General features: G+C 25.7%; 8 protein-coding genes across 8 annotated transcripts; 3 read left to right on the forward strand and 5 right to left on the reverse strand.

Annotated features, from left to right (window-relative positions):
- Positions 1-1,140: 1,140 nt before the first annotated feature.
- On the forward strand, positions 1,141-4,629 carry DICPUDRAFT_147372 (uncharacterized protein; the record flags this gene model as incomplete). The annotated part of the gene is made up of 2 exons (XM_003283608.1): positions 1,141-1,217; positions 1,407-4,629. The coding sequence occupies 2 exons, from the start codon at positions 1,141-1,143 to the stop codon at positions 4,627-4,629; spliced, it is 3,300 nt and encodes a 1,099-aa protein (XP_003283656.1).
- A 795-nt stretch (positions 4,630-5,424) lies between these two features.
- On the reverse strand, positions 5,425-6,413 carry DICPUDRAFT_85931 (uncharacterized protein; the record flags this gene model as incomplete). The annotated part of the gene is made up of 2 exons (XM_003283630.1): positions 5,425-6,300; positions 6,372-6,413. The coding sequence occupies 2 exons, from the start codon at positions 6,411-6,413 to the stop codon at positions 5,425-5,427; spliced, it is 918 nt and encodes a 305-aa protein (XP_003283678.1).
- Positions 6,414-8,748: 2,335 nt separating this feature from the next.
- DICPUDRAFT_91147 (uncharacterized protein) lies at positions 8,749-11,020 on the reverse strand. The gene is made up of 2 exons (XM_003283631.1): positions 10,786-11,020; positions 8,749-10,699 (listed from the first exon to the last, which is right to left on the reverse strand). The coding sequence occupies exon 2, from the start codon at positions 10,681-10,683 to the stop codon at positions 8,806-8,808; it is 1,878 nt and encodes a 625-aa protein (XP_003283679.1). The 5' UTR covers positions 10,684-10,699; positions 10,786-11,020; the 3' UTR covers positions 8,749-8,805.
- A 417-nt stretch (positions 11,021-11,437) lies between these two features.
- Positions 11,438-11,605, forward strand: DICPUDRAFT_26201 (uncharacterized protein; the record flags this gene model as incomplete). Its single annotated transcript, XM_003283609.1, has 1 exon — positions 11,438-11,605. The coding sequence occupies one exon, from the start codon at positions 11,438-11,440 to the stop codon at positions 11,603-11,605; it is 168 nt and encodes a 55-aa protein (XP_003283657.1).
- A 323-nt stretch (positions 11,606-11,928) lies between these two features.
- On the reverse strand, positions 11,929-12,945 carry DICPUDRAFT_74643 (uncharacterized protein; the record flags this gene model as incomplete). The annotated part of the gene is made up of 3 exons (XM_003283632.1): positions 11,929-12,320; positions 12,410-12,721; positions 12,807-12,945. 3 exons carry the CDS (start codon positions 12,943-12,945, stop codon positions 11,929-11,931), a joined length of 843 nt encoding a protein of 280 aa, XP_003283680.1.
- A 255-nt stretch (positions 12,946-13,200) lies between these two features.
- On the forward strand, positions 13,201-13,916 carry DICPUDRAFT_26215 (uncharacterized protein; the record flags this gene model as incomplete). Its single annotated transcript, XM_003283610.1, has 3 exons — positions 13,201-13,336; positions 13,417-13,511; positions 13,587-13,916. The coding sequence occupies 3 exons, from the start codon at positions 13,201-13,203 to the stop codon at positions 13,914-13,916; spliced, it is 561 nt and encodes a 186-aa protein (XP_003283658.1).
- A 223-nt stretch (positions 13,917-14,139) lies between these two features.
- On the reverse strand, positions 14,140-15,485 carry DICPUDRAFT_147378 (farnesyl-diphosphate farnesyltransferase; the record flags this gene model as incomplete). Its single annotated transcript, XM_003283633.1, has 2 exons — positions 14,140-15,186; positions 15,297-15,485. 2 exons carry the CDS (start codon positions 15,483-15,485, stop codon positions 14,140-14,142), a joined length of 1,236 nt encoding a protein of 411 aa, XP_003283681.1.
- Positions 15,486-16,122: 637 nt separating this feature from the next.
- On the reverse strand, positions 16,123-19,651 carry DICPUDRAFT_147379 (uncharacterized protein; the record flags this gene model as incomplete). The annotated part of the gene is made up of 3 exons (XM_003283634.1): positions 16,123-19,053; positions 19,140-19,314; positions 19,389-19,651. 3 exons carry the CDS (start codon positions 19,649-19,651, stop codon positions 16,123-16,125), a joined length of 3,369 nt encoding a protein of 1,122 aa, XP_003283682.1.
- Between the last annotated feature and the right edge of the window lie 642 nt (positions 19,652-20,293).

A 20,293-nucleotide genomic window follows, 5' to 3' on the forward strand; every position in this document is an offset into this window, starting at 1 on the left:
AAGAAAAAAAAAAGTAAACCTTCGGCTTTTTTAATTGATTTTTTTGTTGGGTGGTTAAAAAAAATATGATGGCACCATATTTTTTTGGGAAAAAATAAAAAAATAAAAATTAATTAAATTTTTTTAATAACCTTTGTTTAACATAAAGTTATTATTTTATTTTTATTTATAAGGGGGTGTAATTACCTGTATTATTTCAGCTAATTCGAGATCAATAAAAATTTAAAAATATTCTAAACTGTTACAATTATTTCTTTTCAAATAATTTAAAAAAATTAAAAAAAAAAAAAAAAATTTTAAATTTTTTTTTAAAAAATTGTCATTAAAAAAAAAGAAAATGTGCATTACTTTTAATTAAGCTTTTCCCAGAAAAAGTAATACAATAGCTTTATGCAAAGTGTTTCATAAAAATTTCTTTAAAACGAAATTTTTATTTTAATTTTTTTAATTTTTTAATTTTTTTTCAAAAATAATTCGTCAAAATAAAAAGCATAAATTCATAAACAAAGATGAAATAAGTTTTTACACACCAGTCTTATTTAAAGGTATTATTTATTATTTATTATTTGTCTGTTTGTTTTGGTTGTTTATATGTTTTCCAGCGAGAGGATTTTACACATCTTTTACATCTCCGCCACAAAAACCAAAGTCACCACTATAACAATATCGAGACATACCAGAAATCATTCAATATGATGATATAGATCAAAATGAAAAACAAAATCATTTTGTGGATTTTAATGAACCATTGTCTCAACAAAATGAAATTTATGAACAATATCAACTTTTAAATAAGGAACAAAAAGATCTTCTTTCGAAAATGAAAATCATGACGAAACATTAGTTCCACTTTTAATTCAAAATCAATTAAAACAATAAAATGATTCATCAGAAGAAATTGATTTTGATTATTACAATTGGAGATAATATCAAACACCAAACTCCTCCTCCATCGCCAGTATCACCTATAAATTTAAATATATTTTTTATTGAAATCTTTTAAAAAAAACTTGTTTTTTTTTTAAGTTTTGAAATTTTTTAATTTTTTTTGGGAAATTTTTTTTTAAGTTTTATTAATTAATTCATTATCAAAATATTTTTTTTTATATATTTTTATTTTTATTTTTTTTATTAAAAATAATGAATGAACCACTATCATCTCTAATTAAGTTTCGTGTAAATGAAGAGTTAAAAAACAGTAGCAATATTAGTTATAGGTAAGTGCAATACAATACAATACAATGCAATACAATACAATACAATACAATACAATACAATACAATACAATACAATACAATACAATAAAATAAAATAAATATTAATTAAAAGCACATTAATTGGTTTTTTCACTTTTTAACTATTTATTATAGATTATTATATATCGTTTGGAATAATATATTTTTAAGAAAAGAAATTCATAAACATATTTTAAAGTTTATTTCATATAGTGTTGTAGATCTTGATAAACCCCGTTATGACAAATTTAAAGATAAATCATATATAACAACTCTTAAGTGGGGCGGCGATCCACTACCAGATAAAAATGAATTTCCACCATTTTTAACAAGTTTATATTTGTACGGTTTTTCTAAAGTGTTACCTCCAACAACTTTACCAAATACAATTACTACACTCACATTTGGTAATGATTTTAACCAAGTAGTTCGACCCGGAACATTACCAAATAGTCTCACAACACTCAAATTTGGTTATGATTTCAACCAAGTAGTTCTACCCGACTCATTACCGAATAGTATCACAACACTCACATTCGGTGATGGTTATAATCAAGAATTTCCACCCGGCTCATTACCAAATAGTCTCGCAACATTCACATTCAGTTATGGTTTTAACCAAGTAGTTCGAGCCGACACATTACCAAATAATCTCAAAACACTCACATTCGGTCATCGTTTTAACCAAGTAGTTCTACCAGGCTCATTACCAAATAGTCTCACATCACTCAAATTCGGTGATGACTTTGACCAAGTAGTTACACCAGGCTCATTACCAAATAGTCTCACATCACTCACATTCGGTGATGATTTTGACCAAGTAGTTCTACCTGGCTCATTACCAAATAGTATCACAAAACTCACATTCGGTGATGATTATAACCAAGAATTTCCACCTGGCTCATTACCAAATAGTCTCACAACATTCACATTCAGTTATGGTTTTAACCAAGTAGTTCTACCCGGCACATTACCAAATAATATCACAATACTCACATTCGGTAATGATTTTAACCAAGTAGTTCCCCCCGATACATTACCAAATAGTCTTACAACACTCCAATTCGGAACTAAATTTAACCAAGTGTTTACACCCGGAACATTACCAAATAGTCTCACAATACTCAAATTTGGTGATGATTTTAACCAAGTAGTTAGACCCGGCACATTACCAAATAGTCTCACATCACTTACATTTGGTGAAGGTTTTAATCGGTTATTTCCACACGGTACATTACCAAATAGTCTCACGACACTCACATTCGGTGTTGGTTTTAACCAGGTAGTTCTACGCAGCACATTACCAAATAGTCTCACAACACTCACACTCGATGATGACTTTGAACAAGTAGCTACACCCGGCTCATTACCAAATAGTCTCACAACACTCACATTCGGTGATTTATTTGACCAAGTTGATCTACCCGGCATATTACCAAATAGTCTCACAACTCTCACATTCGGTGATGATTTTAACCAAGCAGTTCTACCCGGCACATTATCAAATAGTCTCACAACACTCATATTTGGAACTAAATTTAACCAATTTGTTCAACCCGGCACATTTCCAAATAGTCTAACAACACTCACATTCGGTAATTGTTTTAACCAAGTAGTTTCACCCGATACATTACCAAATAGTCTCATGACACTCACATTCGGTAATGATTTTAACCAAGTGGTTCCACCCGGCACAATACCAAATAGTATCATAACACTCACATTCGGTCATCGTTTTAACCAAGTGGTTGTACCCGACTCATTACCAAATAGTCTCACAACACTCACATTTGGTGATGGTTTTAATAAGCTATTTCCTCACACCACATTACCAAATAGTCTCACAACACTCACTTTTGGTAATGATTTTAATCAAGTAGTTCGACCCGGCACATTACCAAATAGTCTCACAACACTCACATTCGGAACTAAATTTAACAAAGAAGTTCCACCCGGCACATTACCAAATAGTCTCACAACACTCACGTTTGGTGATTATTTTGATGAAATAATTCTACCAGGCATATTACCAAATAGTCTCAAAACACTCACATTTGGGAATGATTTTAACCAAGTAGTTCCACCAGGCACATTACCAAATAATCTCACAACACTCAAATTCGGTAATGCTTTTAACCAAGTAGTTCGACCCGGCACATTACCAAATAATCTCACAACACTCACATTTGGTGATGATTTTAATCAATTGTTTCCACACGGCACATTACCAAATAGTCTCACAACACTCAAATTCGGAACTAAATTTAACAAAGAAGCTCCACCCGGCACATTACCAAATAGTCTCACAACACTCACGTTTGGTGATTATTTTGATGAAATAATTCTACCAGGCATATTACCAAATAGTCTCACAACACTCACATTCGGTCGTGATTTTAACGAAGTTATTCTTCCTGGCATATTACCAAATAGTCTCACAACACTCACATTCGGTATTTGTTTTAATCAAGTAGTTCTACCCGGCACATTACCAAATAGTCTCACAACACTCACATTCGGTAATCATTTTAACCAAGTAATTTCTCCCAACACTTTACCAAATAGTCTTACAACACTTACTTTCGGTTGTGATTTTAACCAAAAATTTCCACCCGGAACATTACCAAATAGTATTACAACACTCACATTCGGTAATCATTTTAACCAAGTAGTTAGACCCGGCACATTACCAAATAGTCTCACAATACTCACATTTGGTCATCATTTTAACCATTTTCTATCCGACACATTACCAAATAATCTCACAACACTCACATTCGGTAATCATTTTAACCAAGTAATTCTACCCAACTCATTTCCAAATGGTCTCACTACACTCACATTCGGTTGTAAATTTAACCAAGTAATTACACCTGACTTATTACCAAATGATCTCACTACACCCACATTCGATTGTAGATTTAACCAAGTAATTACACCCGGTACATCAAAAAATTACACTAAATCAATCACAATTTGTTATTATTTTAACCAAGTAGTTATACCTCACTCATTACCAAATAGTCTCACAACACTCACATTCGGTAATGATTTTAACCAAGTAGTTACCCCCGGCTCATTACCAAATAGTCTCACAACACTCACATTTGGTGATGCTTTTAACCAAGTAGTTACCCCCGGCTCATTACCAAATAGTCTTACAACACTCACATTCGGTGATGGTTTTAACCAAATAGTTACCCCCAGCTCATTACCAAATAGTCTTACAACACTCACATTTGGTCATCGTTTTAACCAAGTAGTTCTACTCGGCACATTACCCAATAGTCTTACAACACTTACATTCGGTAATTGTTTTAACCAAGTAATTCCACCAGGCACATTACCAAATAGTCTAACAACACTCATATTCGGGCATGGTTACATTGGATAAATGGTTGGGTTCACATACCCCTAATATTGAAGCTACTTTTTGGGATGCAATCTTATCATTACTTCCGAAGAGAGTTTCAATGTAAATTATGTTTTAGTGCTTAAGAATTAATTGAACATTTAGGTATCATTAAACATGGTAGAATTAAACGTCATGATAAAGTAAAAGCCGACACATTAAACCCAAAAACCAGAGACGCAACCACCCTTTCAATACTGAAGTTTAAAGATTTCATTAACAAACTCCCTTTACCAGAAGTTGAAATATACCAGGATTTCAATCACAGGTACTCTCCCTTGAAAGTTGGCATAAAAAATTCAAAAACTCAATATAATAATTTATTTCCTAAAGAATTTACCCTCTGCTCATTATTCCCTATTTAATATATATTTTTACTTATTTTTAATCCTATATTATGTTACTTTTGTAACATGTTAAATAATAACATTTAAATAAAATAATCAGGGATGATTAATATTTTCCTACCAATGTTTAATTAACACAATAAGAGGCTCACTCCATTGCTAATTTATTACATTTGAAAGTTTGAAATGTAAGCATTATCTCACAAAAAAACAAAGAGGTATAGATATCAATGGGCGGAAAATTTTTAAGGTGTTACTCCTCACCTTGGTAATGTGCGGGGTGGAGCTACTTGATTAAAATGATCACCAAATGTGAGTGTTGTGAGACTATTTGGTTGTGATCCTTTTAACAGTTTAATTTTTAAAGACATAGATTATTAAAAAAAAAAAAAATTAAAATAATAAATGTGGTATTTAATACCTTCTTCATTTATTCCAATTTAAAATTAATGGTTCTTAAAAACTCTTCTAAGTTTGTTAATTTTGTAATATTTTTTGCAATTGTTTTATCAAAACTACTTGGAAAGTATGAAAATTCGTTATAATAGTCAAACATGTCGGCAATAGTACCTGCTTCTAAATCATTTGATTTACGATATTCGGTAGTTGGAATATAATTGTAAACTACTTTTTTACCGGTTACTTTTGAAAATATTTCAGCAACTTGGTCACCTGTTAATTCGTCTGAAGATAATGGGACTATGATACCTGAATACTTTGCTGGATTTTTAAATTGTTCACTTACAAGCTTTCCAATGTCATTAATGTCGCCATAATCGAGTTTGAGATCTGGTTTACCTGGTAGTGTAATCGAATATGAATCGCTGTCACCTTGGGTTTTAGCTGGTGGGTAATAAGTTTGGAAATTTTGATGATACATTGGGGCTGAAACAAATGATGATACAAATTGATCATTGCTTTTTTTTGATATTTGTCTAATATGCTTTTCAATTTCATATTTGTTTTCGAAATCTGGTAATCTAACTTTACCACCTGTAATTTCCATTGTGTTTGGAAGTGTTGAAAACACAATATGCTTGACTGTACCAGCTAATAAAGAAGCATCTGCAACCTTTACACCATATTCAACTTCATTTTTAGTGTATGGTGTTAGAGTTACTAAATATACACCATAGCTACCCTGTAATACTTGTGCAATTTCCTCTTTTGACTTCTCTTCAAAGTCATATTCAATAACTTCAACACCCAATCCTCTTAATTCTTTTGATACATTTGAATTTAAATTTCTTGTAAATGTTTTAACTTTAAATCCGTCTTTTATTAACTCTCTTACTACTGACCCACCCTAAATTAAATTATTATCTTTATTAAAAATTATTTTTTTTTAATGTATTTTAGATATATTATTTGTCTTACCTGAAGACCTGTACCATTTAAAACTGAAATTAACTTTGTCATTTATTTAATTTGGTTATATTTATTTATTTATTATTTTCTAATGTATTTATTTATTTTGTTGTATATTAAGGTATTAAAATGATGAAAAAAATAAAAAAAAATAAACTTTTTATAGACTAGAAAAAAGAATAAAGAATAAAAAAAATTTAAAATAAAATAAACTTTTAAACATTAAAACAACTAATATTTACAAAACAAAAAAAAAAGAATCTTTTAACATCATAATAAAACCCGAGCAGATTAACTGTTTTATTCGAAGAAAACCTAAAAAAAAAAAGAATCAAAAGAAAAAATAAAAAAATTAAAAAAAAAAAAAAATAAAAAAATTAATTTAAAAATAAAAAGAAAATAAAAAATTAAATAATATATTATTTTTTTATTTTTTAAATATTTTTTGCATAAAATAAAAAACAATTTTTAGTAATGGTTTGGTGTCGACAAAGTATGCTCTTTCTATTCTTTTAAATTTTCTATATTCTTCGTTGATGTTTATGATTAAATTTGGTATTCATTGATGTGTGGCGATTCCATTAAAGGATTGTGAGCTTTAAATGAAACAAGAACATGTTGAAGCCGAAACTAATGAATTAGAAATAAACTAAATAAGTATTTAATATTAGTTTCTTTTCTATTAAAATATAATTATGTTATTATAATCTTTATAGTTACCCTAAAAATATATATAATTTCCTTCTATATTTAATACTTGAAAATTTAGAAATTTTTTTAACTTTTTTTTGATTCTATAAATTTGAACTAAATTGATACATAATCAAATCTTAATAATTTTTATCACATTAGTTCAAATTTGTAGAATAAAAAAATTTAATAAAGATTTGATTATTTCTTGGGATGATACATAACTTTTTAACTGTTTTCAACTTTATCGAAATCATTAATTGGCATTGAAAGAAGAAACTGAACTATTAATTTAATCGCCATCGATTTCATTATGACTCAATATCCATAAGTCAACAAAGTCTGGATCGATCTATCTAATGAGAAACCTAGATATAAATAAATATCTTCTAAAATTTCTTCCTCATCATATGAATTATAAACTTGGTCTTTCCAAACATTATTTGATAACCATTCAATATTAGCTTTGCTCTACAAATAATTAATGATATATATAAATATATGCTTTATTAAAGATGTATAAATATGAATAAATTACTTACATTAATTATTAAAACTTTTTATTCTGGGCAAATATTGCTATGTTTGGATCATTTTTATGCATTCGAAACAAAATTTATGATCACAACCTAAATATGAGACATCCATTGTATTCATTTGGGAATAACAAATTTACAATCGTAATTCCTTCTTTTTCTAAATATATTACCAAATGTAAAACTAATGATTGCAACAAAAAAGAAAAAAATAAAATTTAAATCCATTGTTGTATTAAACTATAATAAAGAAGATTTGTGAATGGTGATTTGTTTGAGCCATTAATTTTTTGATTGAGCACAACATTTTCTTTTTTGAGCACTACATTTTCTTTTTTGAGCCCATTAATATCTTGTTTGAGTACAACATTTTCTTTTTTAAGCACTACATTTTCTTTTCTGAGCCCTTTATTAATATGTGGTGTTAAAAATTATATTATTAATATAAAAAATTATTAGCAATATTAAATTTTAATCATTGTATGGAATATTATAATAAATAAACAAATGTATATAATAATGTATATTTGATTAAATAAAAAAGAAAAAAAAAAAAAAAAGAAAAGTTTCTAGAACTAAAACATAAAAATAAAAATAAAAATGAAAATAAAAATAAAAAAATATATATATTTATTAAAAAAAAATAAATAAAAAAACCAATTTTACCACAAACAGAAATTAATCTAAAATTATTATAAGAAATAATTTTTATTGAATATTGGTTACTATTTTAATTTTATTATTGAAATTTCTAAAATAATTTTTTTTTCAATCTTTATTATAATAAATAGCTTGTTTATATATTTAATAAAAACTGTGTGGGTGTAATCCCATTTATTTTTTATAATAATTTTATATTAATTTCTGTTTGTGGTAAAATTGGTTTTTTTATTTAACCACAAACAGAAATTAATCTAAAATTATTATTATAATATGCATTTTTTAATTGAGCCTTTTATTGGTCAATGTAGAAAAAATAGTTGGTTATGGTATCAACTGTGTTATGATTTTTTCCTTGCTAATGAGAAAATAAAAAACTGTTATCCAGTTTATATTCCATTTTTATTTATTTGAAATTTAGAATTAATTAATCCCCTTTAAAATAATATTTATTAGTGTGATTGATAATAAAAAAAAAATAAAAAATATAAAGATAAACTGCACTAAAAAAAATCATGTTTCATTGATACACAATTTTATTAAATTTATTTATATTATTATGAAGATAAATCGTGCATGGCCTCTTTAATTTTCTTATCTTCAAACCATTCTGTATCGTGTGGACCACCAATAAATTGAAAAGTACCGGAGGATATTCTTCTTAAAAATGGTAATTGGTTGCAAGTCCAATTATACTTTTTGCTGCCTGGTAAAAGTTGAATTTCGCTATCCTCTAAACCATCTAATTTGTTTGTTTTATTTTTATTTTTACTTTTATTTTTACTTTTATTTTTATTATTTATATTATTTGAAATATTATTATTATCACCATCTAAAACATTATCGCTATTGTCTAAAATATTGTTATCATCATTATCTATATTTTTATTATTATTATCTATATTTTTATTATTTTGATTATTATTATTGTTTTTATTTTGGCTATTTTCAATATTATTTTCAATAATATCTTCCTTGCTGTTTTCACCATTATTTTTATTTTTTTTATTATTTTGGCTATTTTCATTATTATTATTATTATTATTTACATTATTTTGAATTTTAGTTGAATCTATCTTTTTAAGATTTTCATCTTGATTATTATTTTTTAATAAATTATTTGATTTCTTAAAGAATCTATATTGCATTGGGAAAATATGACCTTCGGTATTAAAAATAATTGATTCCATATCTATTGGATTTGGGTTTGAATTGTTGAAATTATTATTAAAATTATCTTCGGTATTGAATAATAAAAACAAATATTTGCATGTTTCTGATAAAAAGAAAGACTCCATACGATCGTCTAGTTGATGGGTTTCAACATCTAAAACATTTGCATGTCCGCATTTTGTAGTTGTTAAATTATTTAAAGTCCAAACTAAATCCTTACCCATTCTAACAAATATTGGATCCTTAGTGGTTTGATACATGTGATAAAGTGATTCTGCCAATTCAGGTCTTAGAGGATAACCTTTTTGGTTTAGTTGAACGTTGCCGGATAATAGATTGTATCCCTCAGGAATGAAACCATATCTTCTCCAAACAATATGAAATGATTTGATGGTAGAGAAAGCGCTTTCATAATCTCCATACATCGATTGCACACCGGGCCAAAACGATTGAAGACTATTATAAATTGGCCAAACGATAGCGCCACGATCAATGCTAACATCCACATACCATGGATCCTTTTTGATATATTTATTTATTAATTGATAGTTCTTAAAAAAGAGGTCCATATACTCTTCATCGTCAAAAAAGATTGCAGCTTTATAGAGATACTCGTAAAATGAGTCTATACCTGTACCAATACCACTCTCTCTTATTGTCCATTCACCTGTGAATATATTAATATGATTTCCAAGTAACTCTATATCGGATCTATATAACCAAATGGAACGAACTGCTCTTCTTGCAGCCTCTTCATATTTTGGATCGTTTGAAAGTATCGAAAGTATACCAAATTCTAATGAGAATGTTGTTGAAGACGCAGTTGAGGTTATTGGTGTTTCGCCCATTGGTACACCATGCTTCAAATTGACAGTACCATACGGTATACCGGTTGGCGTTTGGAATGCCCTTAATAATCTATCACCCAAATCGATTGCCAAGTCCAATAGTTTTCCACTATATTTCTCTTTACCTAGATGTTCCTCTGCAATTAAATGAGATGATAATAATCCACCCAATACTCTAATGTTGGTTTCGAATACTGATACAGTGATATCGTTATTAAAATTTATATTTTCGATTACCCAATTAATTCCTCTTTCAAACTCTTTCATATCGCCCATTACTACCAATGTATCTAAACTATCTATAAATGTTAATGCATAATCTCCAAACGTATTGCTACCTGTACAACTAATTGGCTTTAACTCATCTTTTGGAAAACTATATTTTAAATAACTTTTATATCCATGATAAAACATCTTTTCTACATCATATCTAAAAAAAACAAAAAAAAAAAAAACAAAATTAATACATTAAATTTATTTTTAGTTTCAAAAACAAACAAAAAATAATTAACTTACTTTAATTTTTCTTTTAATATTGATGTTGGAATACTAATATTACTATATATTTTATTATTATTATTGTTATTGTTATTTTCTAAACTATAAACCCCTCCCCTAATGTGATTGATAAATATCAAAATTATAAAAATATATATATATTTATAAAATGATGATATTTCATCATATCTTTTTTTTATATCCCTTTATATTATAAATATATATTAAAAAAAGAGATAATGAAAGTATTTAAATGTAGTTGGAAGATGAATTTTAAAAAAAAAAAAAAAAAAAAAAAAAAAATTTTAAAAATAATTTAAAAATAATTTAAAAATAATTTAAAAAAATAATGAGGTGTCGAAAAAAAAAAAAAAAAAATTATCATGACCTATTATATATGTATATATATTAATAACAATAATAATAATAATACCAATAATAATAATAGGTAATTATAACGAAATCAATTATAAAATTAATAAAGTTAAAAAATTTAAAAATAAAATTAAATAAAAAAAATAAAAAATAAAAAAAATAAAAAAATTTTATATAAATTTTTTAAAATTTTTTTATTTTTTTTTATTTCGAAAACTTTATTTTCATAACAATCAAATAATTCATTTATTTATTTATTTATAAATTTATAGAATAATTATTTCTCAGTTTAATAATGTTATTCAGATCCATTTTTAAAAGATTTTCAACTGAAGAAGAAGAGAATAAGAAAAAGGTACTTGCTAAAACCAATATGTTATGGTTCTTTTTAGTATCTGCTTCATCATTTATCATCTATACTGTTTTTCAAAAAAGAAAATTATTAGCTCCAGCTTCAGCTTAACAACATAAAACTATAATATAATAATAATAACAACAATAATGCAATAGTACAATGAAAATAATAAAACTTTATAAAAATAAAATATAAATATTAACGCAGCAAATAGCTATTTGGTTTATGTTAAATCTCTCTCAAATAAAAATGTATATCTAAACAAATTAAAAAAAAAAGGAAAAAAAAGAAAACACAAATTGTATATAATAGTCAAATAAATAAAAAATAATAAATAAAATTTAAATTCACATAGTTTTATTTAAAAACATAGCTATAGTAAAAAAAGTCTTTTTTTTTTTTATAAACTTTATTTAATAACAATATCATTTTTAATTTTTTGGCCATGATGAAGTTGATGTTGAATGACTTTGTCGATTTTCTTCGTCTATTAATGCATCAACAAGTTCAGATTGTGTTATTGAACTATCTATATTTATATCATCGCTTATTTTTAAACTGTTAAAGTTTATTGATTGATTTTTCATTTGACTATGATATTGTTGTTGTTGTTGTTGTTGTATATATTGTTGTTGCTGTTGCTGTTGTTGTTGTTGTTGTTGTTGTTGTTGTTGTTGTTGTTGTTGTTGTTGTTGTTGTTGTTGTTGTTGTTGATGCTGTTGTATATATTGTTGTTTTTGTGGATGACTTGGTAATGGTTGCTGAGGCTGTTGCGATAAAAACAAATTTCTACATTCATTAGGCACCATACCAAGCTCTTTACCTACCTTTATCCATTCAAATTTATTTCTTTGTGCACATGCCGGTATAGTTTTGGATAATCCAGTGATGTATTATCATTATAATTATTACTAATATTATTATTATTACTATTATTATTATTATTATAGCTATTATTAACATTTGATTGTTGTTCATAAGTTTGAATATTTCTTAAACTATCATTCGGACTATAATTTTTATTACTGCTATTCATACTATTGACATTACTATTATTATTATTATTATTACTATTTACATTACTATTTGTACTACTGTTGGTATTCCCAATATTGTTTAATAAAGTTTCGTTTTGTAATTTCATAAATTGTTGTTTGTATAAATGAGAGGCTCTTAATTTACATTCGCTTTCTGATATATTTAATCTTGAAGAAATCGATTCCCCTTTAAAAATAAAAATAAAAATAAAAATAAATACTCTATATTAAAACTTTATTTATTTTAAAATTGATAAAAATAAATTAATTACAATCTATTTCGTTTGGTTGTGAATGCAGAGATATGAATCTCCACAATAAATTATCCTTTTCTGTATCCCAACTTACACTTGTTGGTCTCTTTCCCGGTATCCTCACTATTATATTCATATGATTAATTGGAATATTCATTTATTCGGTTATATATATATATTTTGTATTACTATTTATAAATAAGTGTGTTAATTAAAAATAAATAAAATAAAAAAATTAATTTTAATTTAAAAAAAAAATAAAAAAAATAAAAAAAAAATTTTTAATTTTTTTGATTTTTTCTTTTACTTTTTTTATTTTTTTTTATTTTTTCAAAATATCATTGTTAAATTTATTTATTGTCATTAAATTGTATATATAATTATAGTTTATAGAATTATACAGGTGTAAATAATGGAGCAACCAAAATATTTTTCAAGCTTATTAGGATTTCTTTTAAAAAAAGAATATGAAAAAGATCCAGCATGCGATTCTATCGAAACATTAAAAGAACTTGTATTTTCAGAACAAGAGGATGTTACTTTAGAAAGTAAGTAAAATATAAATATGAACATAGATATAAAGCAAAATTATTCACTTAATTTATTAATTATACTATTATTTATTTAGTTATTGAAGCTACATATAATAAATGCTTTGATATAATACAAAAAGCAGCTTATTCAGATATGCAACTTTCTTCATTCGAAAATTTAGTTAAAGAAGTAATAGATACATCTCTTTTTTAAACCATACCATTGTAAACATTATATTAACGAGAATCTTTTATTTTATTTTAGAGTAATTTTAGTGAAATACAAATCGAATGTTTAAATAAATTTTGGAAAGTAAATAAAAAGAAAATTCATGAAATTTTATATAAAATTACCAAATTTAATAACTCATTACAAAAAATGAGTTGGAGAATCGATTTAAAAACAAAATCAAAAGAAATTAAAGAAATTAACGAACCTGTATCAATTATAGAATTAAAACTTAAAAATAATAACACCAATAGCAACACCACCAACGATGAAAATAATATAATCAGATTTGAAATGGATAAAAATCAATTAGAAGAAACTTTACAACAAATTAATAATATTCAAAAACATTTACAAACTATTTGAATAAACTATCTTTTTTAATTAAACTAAAAAATAATAACAAAAACCAAATATCCATTTTTTCTTTAGTCAACGAAATAATTTATAAAATTATTTTTATATACTATAGTTTATTATTGTTATTGTTATTAATAAAAATAATGTTTTTAGATATATAGTTATTTAAAATAATTTTATTTTTTTAAAATTTATAATTATTGTTATTGTTATTATTTTATAAAGTCATTTACAAACGAGATAAGTTTCCGTGACGTGCAATGAGAAAAGCAGAAGAAGCAGCTAAAGAAGCAACAGCCATCCAATCGTAAGAGATGAAATCATTAAAACCTGATGGTCTATAACCGAGTTTTTCGACGCAGAGTTTTTGAATTGATTCGAGATGTTGAATTGTTTTATTGGCTGATGGATCATTAAGTGGAACTTTTTGTTGCATTTCATTTGCGAATTTAAAGAAGAGTTCGTAGGTACCAGTGATACCTTTATTTTGAATGGCATCGACAATAAGGGCTCTTTGACCTTTACGAATTTTAACTACACCAGTGAAAACATTGTAATTGTTGTAGCAAGCATTTAAGGTACCAATAGCCATAACTTGTGGAATTGCACAGAAATTAATAACTTTATCATTCTTTAAACGACTCATGTAATCTAATGCGACGACAGCATGTGAAAGAGCATTAGTGATGAGGTCATTGAGACAATGGAGAGCAGAGATTTGGTATTTTGGATCTTTAAAGTTTTCTAAATTTAAAGTGTAACGACTCCAAACATCACGTGGCCAAAATATTCTATTTTCATTAATATCTTCTAAATAGTCTCTGATAATATTGGTTTTTTGTAAGAATAAACCCATTTGATTTGATTCTTCATCAGCAGTGGCAAACCATTCACTTTCTAATCCTGATGCATGGAAAATTCTACTTAAACCAATACCAACTAAACCAGCAACATAGTGGCAATAGAGATCCCATTCTGGTAATGTAACAACTTGTTTTTGAAGGAATTCTGACATACCATTGGCCATACGACGTGTGATATCATGAATAATAGTACAATAACTGTCACCTAAACTTAAAAATACATCTACTACTTTATCAAAATTTTGAACCAAATTCTTTTCATCATTATTCATACCATATCCAAATACTTTAAATCCTGGTTGATATAAACCTTCTGAAAATTGTGTCATAACTGGTAATTTAGTTTTAATTTCAACTGTTGTATCATCTTCAATTGTATCTAAACCTCTTAATACTAAATAAAAAATACAAATCTTTTTAATTATATTGAGATAAAAAAAAAATTAGTATGGGTGTGTTTAAAAATTAAAAAATTAAAAAATTGTGTGTGACGGGTGTATTTTTGAAATTAAATTGTACTTACGGCATCTTTTAAATTAACTTCTAATTCATTAATTACAAAAGCAAAACTTCTTGAAGTTTTATTTAATAATTCGTAACACCACTCTTTATTTGTTAAATTATCTTTGAGTTGCTCTTTTGGTTTGAATGATTCAGTATAACCAATCTTTAATAATGAAAAAAATTCATCTGGATGAGCAAGGGATTTCATATATTGCATCTTGTGTATGTGAGTTTATATTTAAATTTAATAAATAATTACTATAGTATATATTTATACAAAAAACAATAATAAATTTAAAAAAAAAAGGGCGAAATAAATAAATAAAATTTAAACCAAGTGTTTTATATTTATTTGTGGGGGTTGAGAGTGTGATGTGTTTAAAATTTTATTACTATCAGTAAACAATTTATTTATTTTGATGTGTGAGGGTGAGAGCAACAAAAATCGTTATTCGTTAAAATTTTTTAGTTTTTTGGAAAAAAAAAAAAGATAAAAAAAAAAAAATTAAAAAATAAATTTAAAAAAATAAATATAAAAATAAAAATAATTTAAAAAAAAAAAAAAAAAAAAAAAAGATTTTTATTTTTGGTTTTTAAAATAATTAAGCTCTGTGTGATGATAAATTTTTTTGTTTATTAATATACAACACCAATCAAAAAAAATTCAACCAAAAAAAAAAAAAAAGAAAAACATTATGGTGTGATATGCCACACAAAAATTAAAATATTTTATATATTGAATATTAAATGTGAAAGTTTTTTTTTTTTTTATAATACAATTTATCCAAATACCTTTATTTTATTTTTTATTTTATTTTAATTTATAATATTAAAATATTGTAAGGTTATATTTCAATTGATTCATCATTTGATAAATCTTTTTTGGTTCTAGTTTTTGATTTTTCATTTTCTTCCTCCAACTTTTCCTTTAATTTCTTTTTTTCTCTTTCTTCTTTTCTTTTTTTCTTTTCCAATAATAAAGTGATATCCTCTTTTTCCTTTTCGATTCTTTGTTCTAAACGATCATATTCCTTGTTGTTTTTTTCAATGTTTTCAATAGTTTTCTTTATGTGTGATTCATTTTTCTTGACAAAAGAGTCCTCTTCATCTTTTAATTGACGTTCTAATCTTTCAACTAGTTTCTGTTGATCTTTGTCGATTGATGATTTGAGTTTATCTTTTTCTTCTTTTGATTTGTTTTCTAATTCATCCAATTTCTTTTTATGTTGAAGGTCATTTTCAGATTTGAGCGATGTTAGTTTGGCGATACGGTCTTCTAAATCCTTTTTAGATTGCTCCAATGATTTCTTTGACTTGCTGGCATTGTTCAAATTTTCTAAAAGTATTTTGTGTTTATTTGTGGAAATCTCACGGTCTTTGCTTGCTTGATCTTTATCTTTTTTAATATCACTAACAATATCTTTGGCTTGGTTGAGCATTGCTTCCAATTTTTGTTTCTCATCTTTAATTCTTTGGTTCTCTTTTTCTTTTTTTTCTAAAAGTTGTTTCTTTTGATCAAGATCTTTTTCAGTTTTGCTTAAACGATCAGTGTATCTTTGATACTTTAGATCAATATCTTCTTGAGAGTATTTTCTTTCCAAAATTTCTTTTTTCATTGTTTCCTCTTGAATCTTTAATCTAGCGAGCTCTTTACCAAGCTCTTGATCGACCTTTGATAACATTTCCTTTTCTTCTTCTTGTTTGGATTGAATAATCTTTTTAATTCTTCTTTTTTCATCTTTAATTTCTGCTTTCTTTAATTCGATTTCAGCTTGATCATCTTTGGTGATTAGTTCTAATTTTTGTTTATTGATGATGGTTTCATCCACTTCAACATTCATCTTTTCTACCTTTTGTTCAAGATCTCTGGTTTCTTTCATAACTTGGTGTGATATTATAACTGCTTGTGTAGTTTGATCTCTAAGTTCGGATTTCTCTTTCCAAAGTTCTTTATTTTTATTTTCTAAAAGTTGGTTTATTTGTTGTTCTTGTTGTAAAAGATCTTGGTTCTTATTTGCATCTTTCTTTAACTTCTCTGCCTCCTTTTCTGCTTGTTCTTTGTGAATAGTTTGTAAATGAATATCACGTTCTAAATCTCTATTTTTGTGGTCCAATAGCTCTACGTATCTCTTTTCATTTTCATTGTTGTACTCGTCTTTTAAAAGTTCATTTTGAGCATGAATCAATTGGTTCTTTATCTTTTCTTTTTCTTGGTTAATGATGTTTTTGGTGCTTTCAAAATCTCTTTTTATCTTTTCAATGGTTTCACGGTTCTTCTTTTGAATTTCATCGATCTTTAAATCTTTTTCTACGATGACTTGATCCAATTCCGATTCTTTTTCATTTAGTTCATCGGTTGCCTCTCTTTTCTTTACAGCAAGACGTCTTTTTTCGGTTTTGGTTTTATCGAGCTCTTCCTCTGCTTCGATGGTTTCGACCTTGATTACTTGTGTTTGTTGTTGAATATAAACTTTATCATTCTGTAATCTATCAATTTCATAACGGATGTCCCTAACTTGTTTTGTGGTCTTATCGATTTGTCTTTCAGTTTCAACTCTAGTTTTAACCATTTTTTCAGTACTCTCTTTAGCACGTGTTAATTCATCTTGAATTTTCTTTTTGGCTAATGATATACGATGTCTATCTTCTTTGGTTTCAACCAATGTGGTTTTCAACTCTTTTTCATTATGTTTAAGTTCAGTAATTTGGGTTTCAATTTGTTTTTGTTGTTCCTTGACCTCTTCGAGTTTTCTTTTTGTCTCTAATAAACCTGTACGCTCTAGTTGAGTTAATACTTCTTTTTTCTCTGATTCTAAATTTGATTTTATAGATTCAAGTTCTTTTTCTTCATTTTGTGCCTTTTGTTTTAATTGTTCAATCTCTCTATGGGTTTCATCAGATTTGGTTTTGAGGTCATTGAATTGATTCTCAACAGATTTTACTATATCATTTTCGATCGATTGAATTTCTTGTCTTTCTTTTTCAATTTCAGCTAAAAGCTCCTGTTCGCTTGGTAAAGAGGTTTCTTGAATTAGTTTTAATTGCTCTTCTAATTGATGAATTTGACTACCGAAAATATCTCTTTGCTCCTCAAGCTCTTTTTTGAACTCTTCTACCTTCTCTTGGAACTTGACTTCCAATTCCTGATCCTCCTTTTTATTTTCTTCAATTCTCTTTTTAATCTCTTCATAAACCTCTTGCTTTTCAAAGTTCTTTTCTTGATAACGTTGGATCTCCTTTTCAAGTTTTTGGATGGTCTCTTGGTCAATATCCAATTTCTTATCGGCAACCTTTGAGATTTCAATGGATGGTACAATAGGTTCTTCTTCACGTGCTTGATTGAAACGATTGAAAATATAGGCAACAAAAGCGATATTTAAACGTGAATTTCCACTAACTATATCTTGAGCTGAGATAAATTTCTTGCAATCAATTTTATTGATATTTTCTAAAAATAATTTTGCACGATTACTAAGGTCACTTTCATTTAATAATTCTAAACCACATGTTGTTGGTGATAATTGATTAAAAAGTAATATATACACTTCACAATCTTTAATATCACTACCAAAGTTTGTTACTCTTCTATCTGTACCTGATTCTGCTAAATGATGATTAATCCAACGTACTAAGATTTCATCTGGTACTAATTCTTCGATTCTATCCTCCTCAGTTAAATCTAAAATCTCTGCTTTAACTCTATATGCTAGTTTTGAAACTTTATTCAATAAATCAATTTTAACCAATTGCCATAAAATTGATAAAATTAAATGTCTCTAAAAAATGGTAATAATAAATATTAATATATCTATATTTATATGAATAATACCTTTATAATAATACTGATAATGATAATACTTACTTTTCCTTCTTGAAAATCAACAGCACCAATATTTACAGTTGAACAACCTATTTTTTTTGCAGCCTTTAAACAATTTTCTAAATTTACATTCATTTCAAAAATATTAATTTTTGATGTATTAAACTTTAATGAGCTTTCATTAATTGTTCCTGGTTTAATTGCATTAATTAATTTACTAAATATAAAATAGTTGAGCGTTAGTTTTAAATCTATTGTATTTAATTATTAAAAGTAAAACTATATATTTACCATAAAATTACACCATCTTTTAATGAATCGAAAATTAAATCGGTTTTTGGATCTATTGGAATTCTATTCTTTAATAACTTATCATCTTTTAAAAGAAAGTTTAAATGCTCTACAAGACTTTGCTTCTCTTCATCGTGATATGTGTGTACATAATTAAAATTGCTTGATGATTGGGTACTAACTAATTTACGAGTTGTTAAATTAGCCAAGTTACTTGATGAATCATTACTAACTAATTTACGAGTTGCTACATTTGTTGTCATTTTTAAAATTATTTATTATAAATTTATAATTTAATGTAGGAGCAAAAAATATTATTTTTATATTTTATATTTATAATGATAATTTTATTTATTACTATTATTATTTTATTAAATAATTATTATATTTTATTTAAATTTTATTTATAAAAAAAAAAAAAGCAAAAAAAAAATAAAATACTTTTAATATATATGATTGGTGATGTTATAGAGTTAATGTTACAGGATTTTTTTTTTTGTTTTTAACTATCCAGTTTATGCTTTAAAATAATAATAAGGGAATAATTATAATCGTATAATGACACAGATATTGGGTTTATTATTTGTTTAAAAAATTTTAAAAAATTTTATATTGTGGTGTGTTTTTTTTTAAAATTTTTTTTAAAAAAAAAAAAAATAATTAATGAAAAATTTCACCCACTTTTGCTTATATTTATATAAATAGATATAATTATATGAGTATTATGATATTTAATATAATAATTACTGTTTATTATTATAAAAAATTTAAATGTACCAAAAATATCAACAAAATTTTTTTCAAAAAAAAAAAAAAATAAAAAATTAAAATTAAATAAAAAAAAAAAAAATTTTAATCAGTTTTGAAAAAAAAAAAAAAAAAAAAAAAAAAAAACCTTATCTATT

Source organism: Dictyostelium purpureum (assembly GCF_000190715.1).
Source record: "Dictyostelium purpureum unplaced genomic scaffold DICPUscaffold_11, whole genome shotgun sequence".
In the NCBI taxonomy this organism is placed as follows: domain Eukaryota; phylum Evosea; class Eumycetozoa; order Dictyosteliales; family Dictyosteliaceae; genus Dictyostelium; species Dictyostelium purpureum.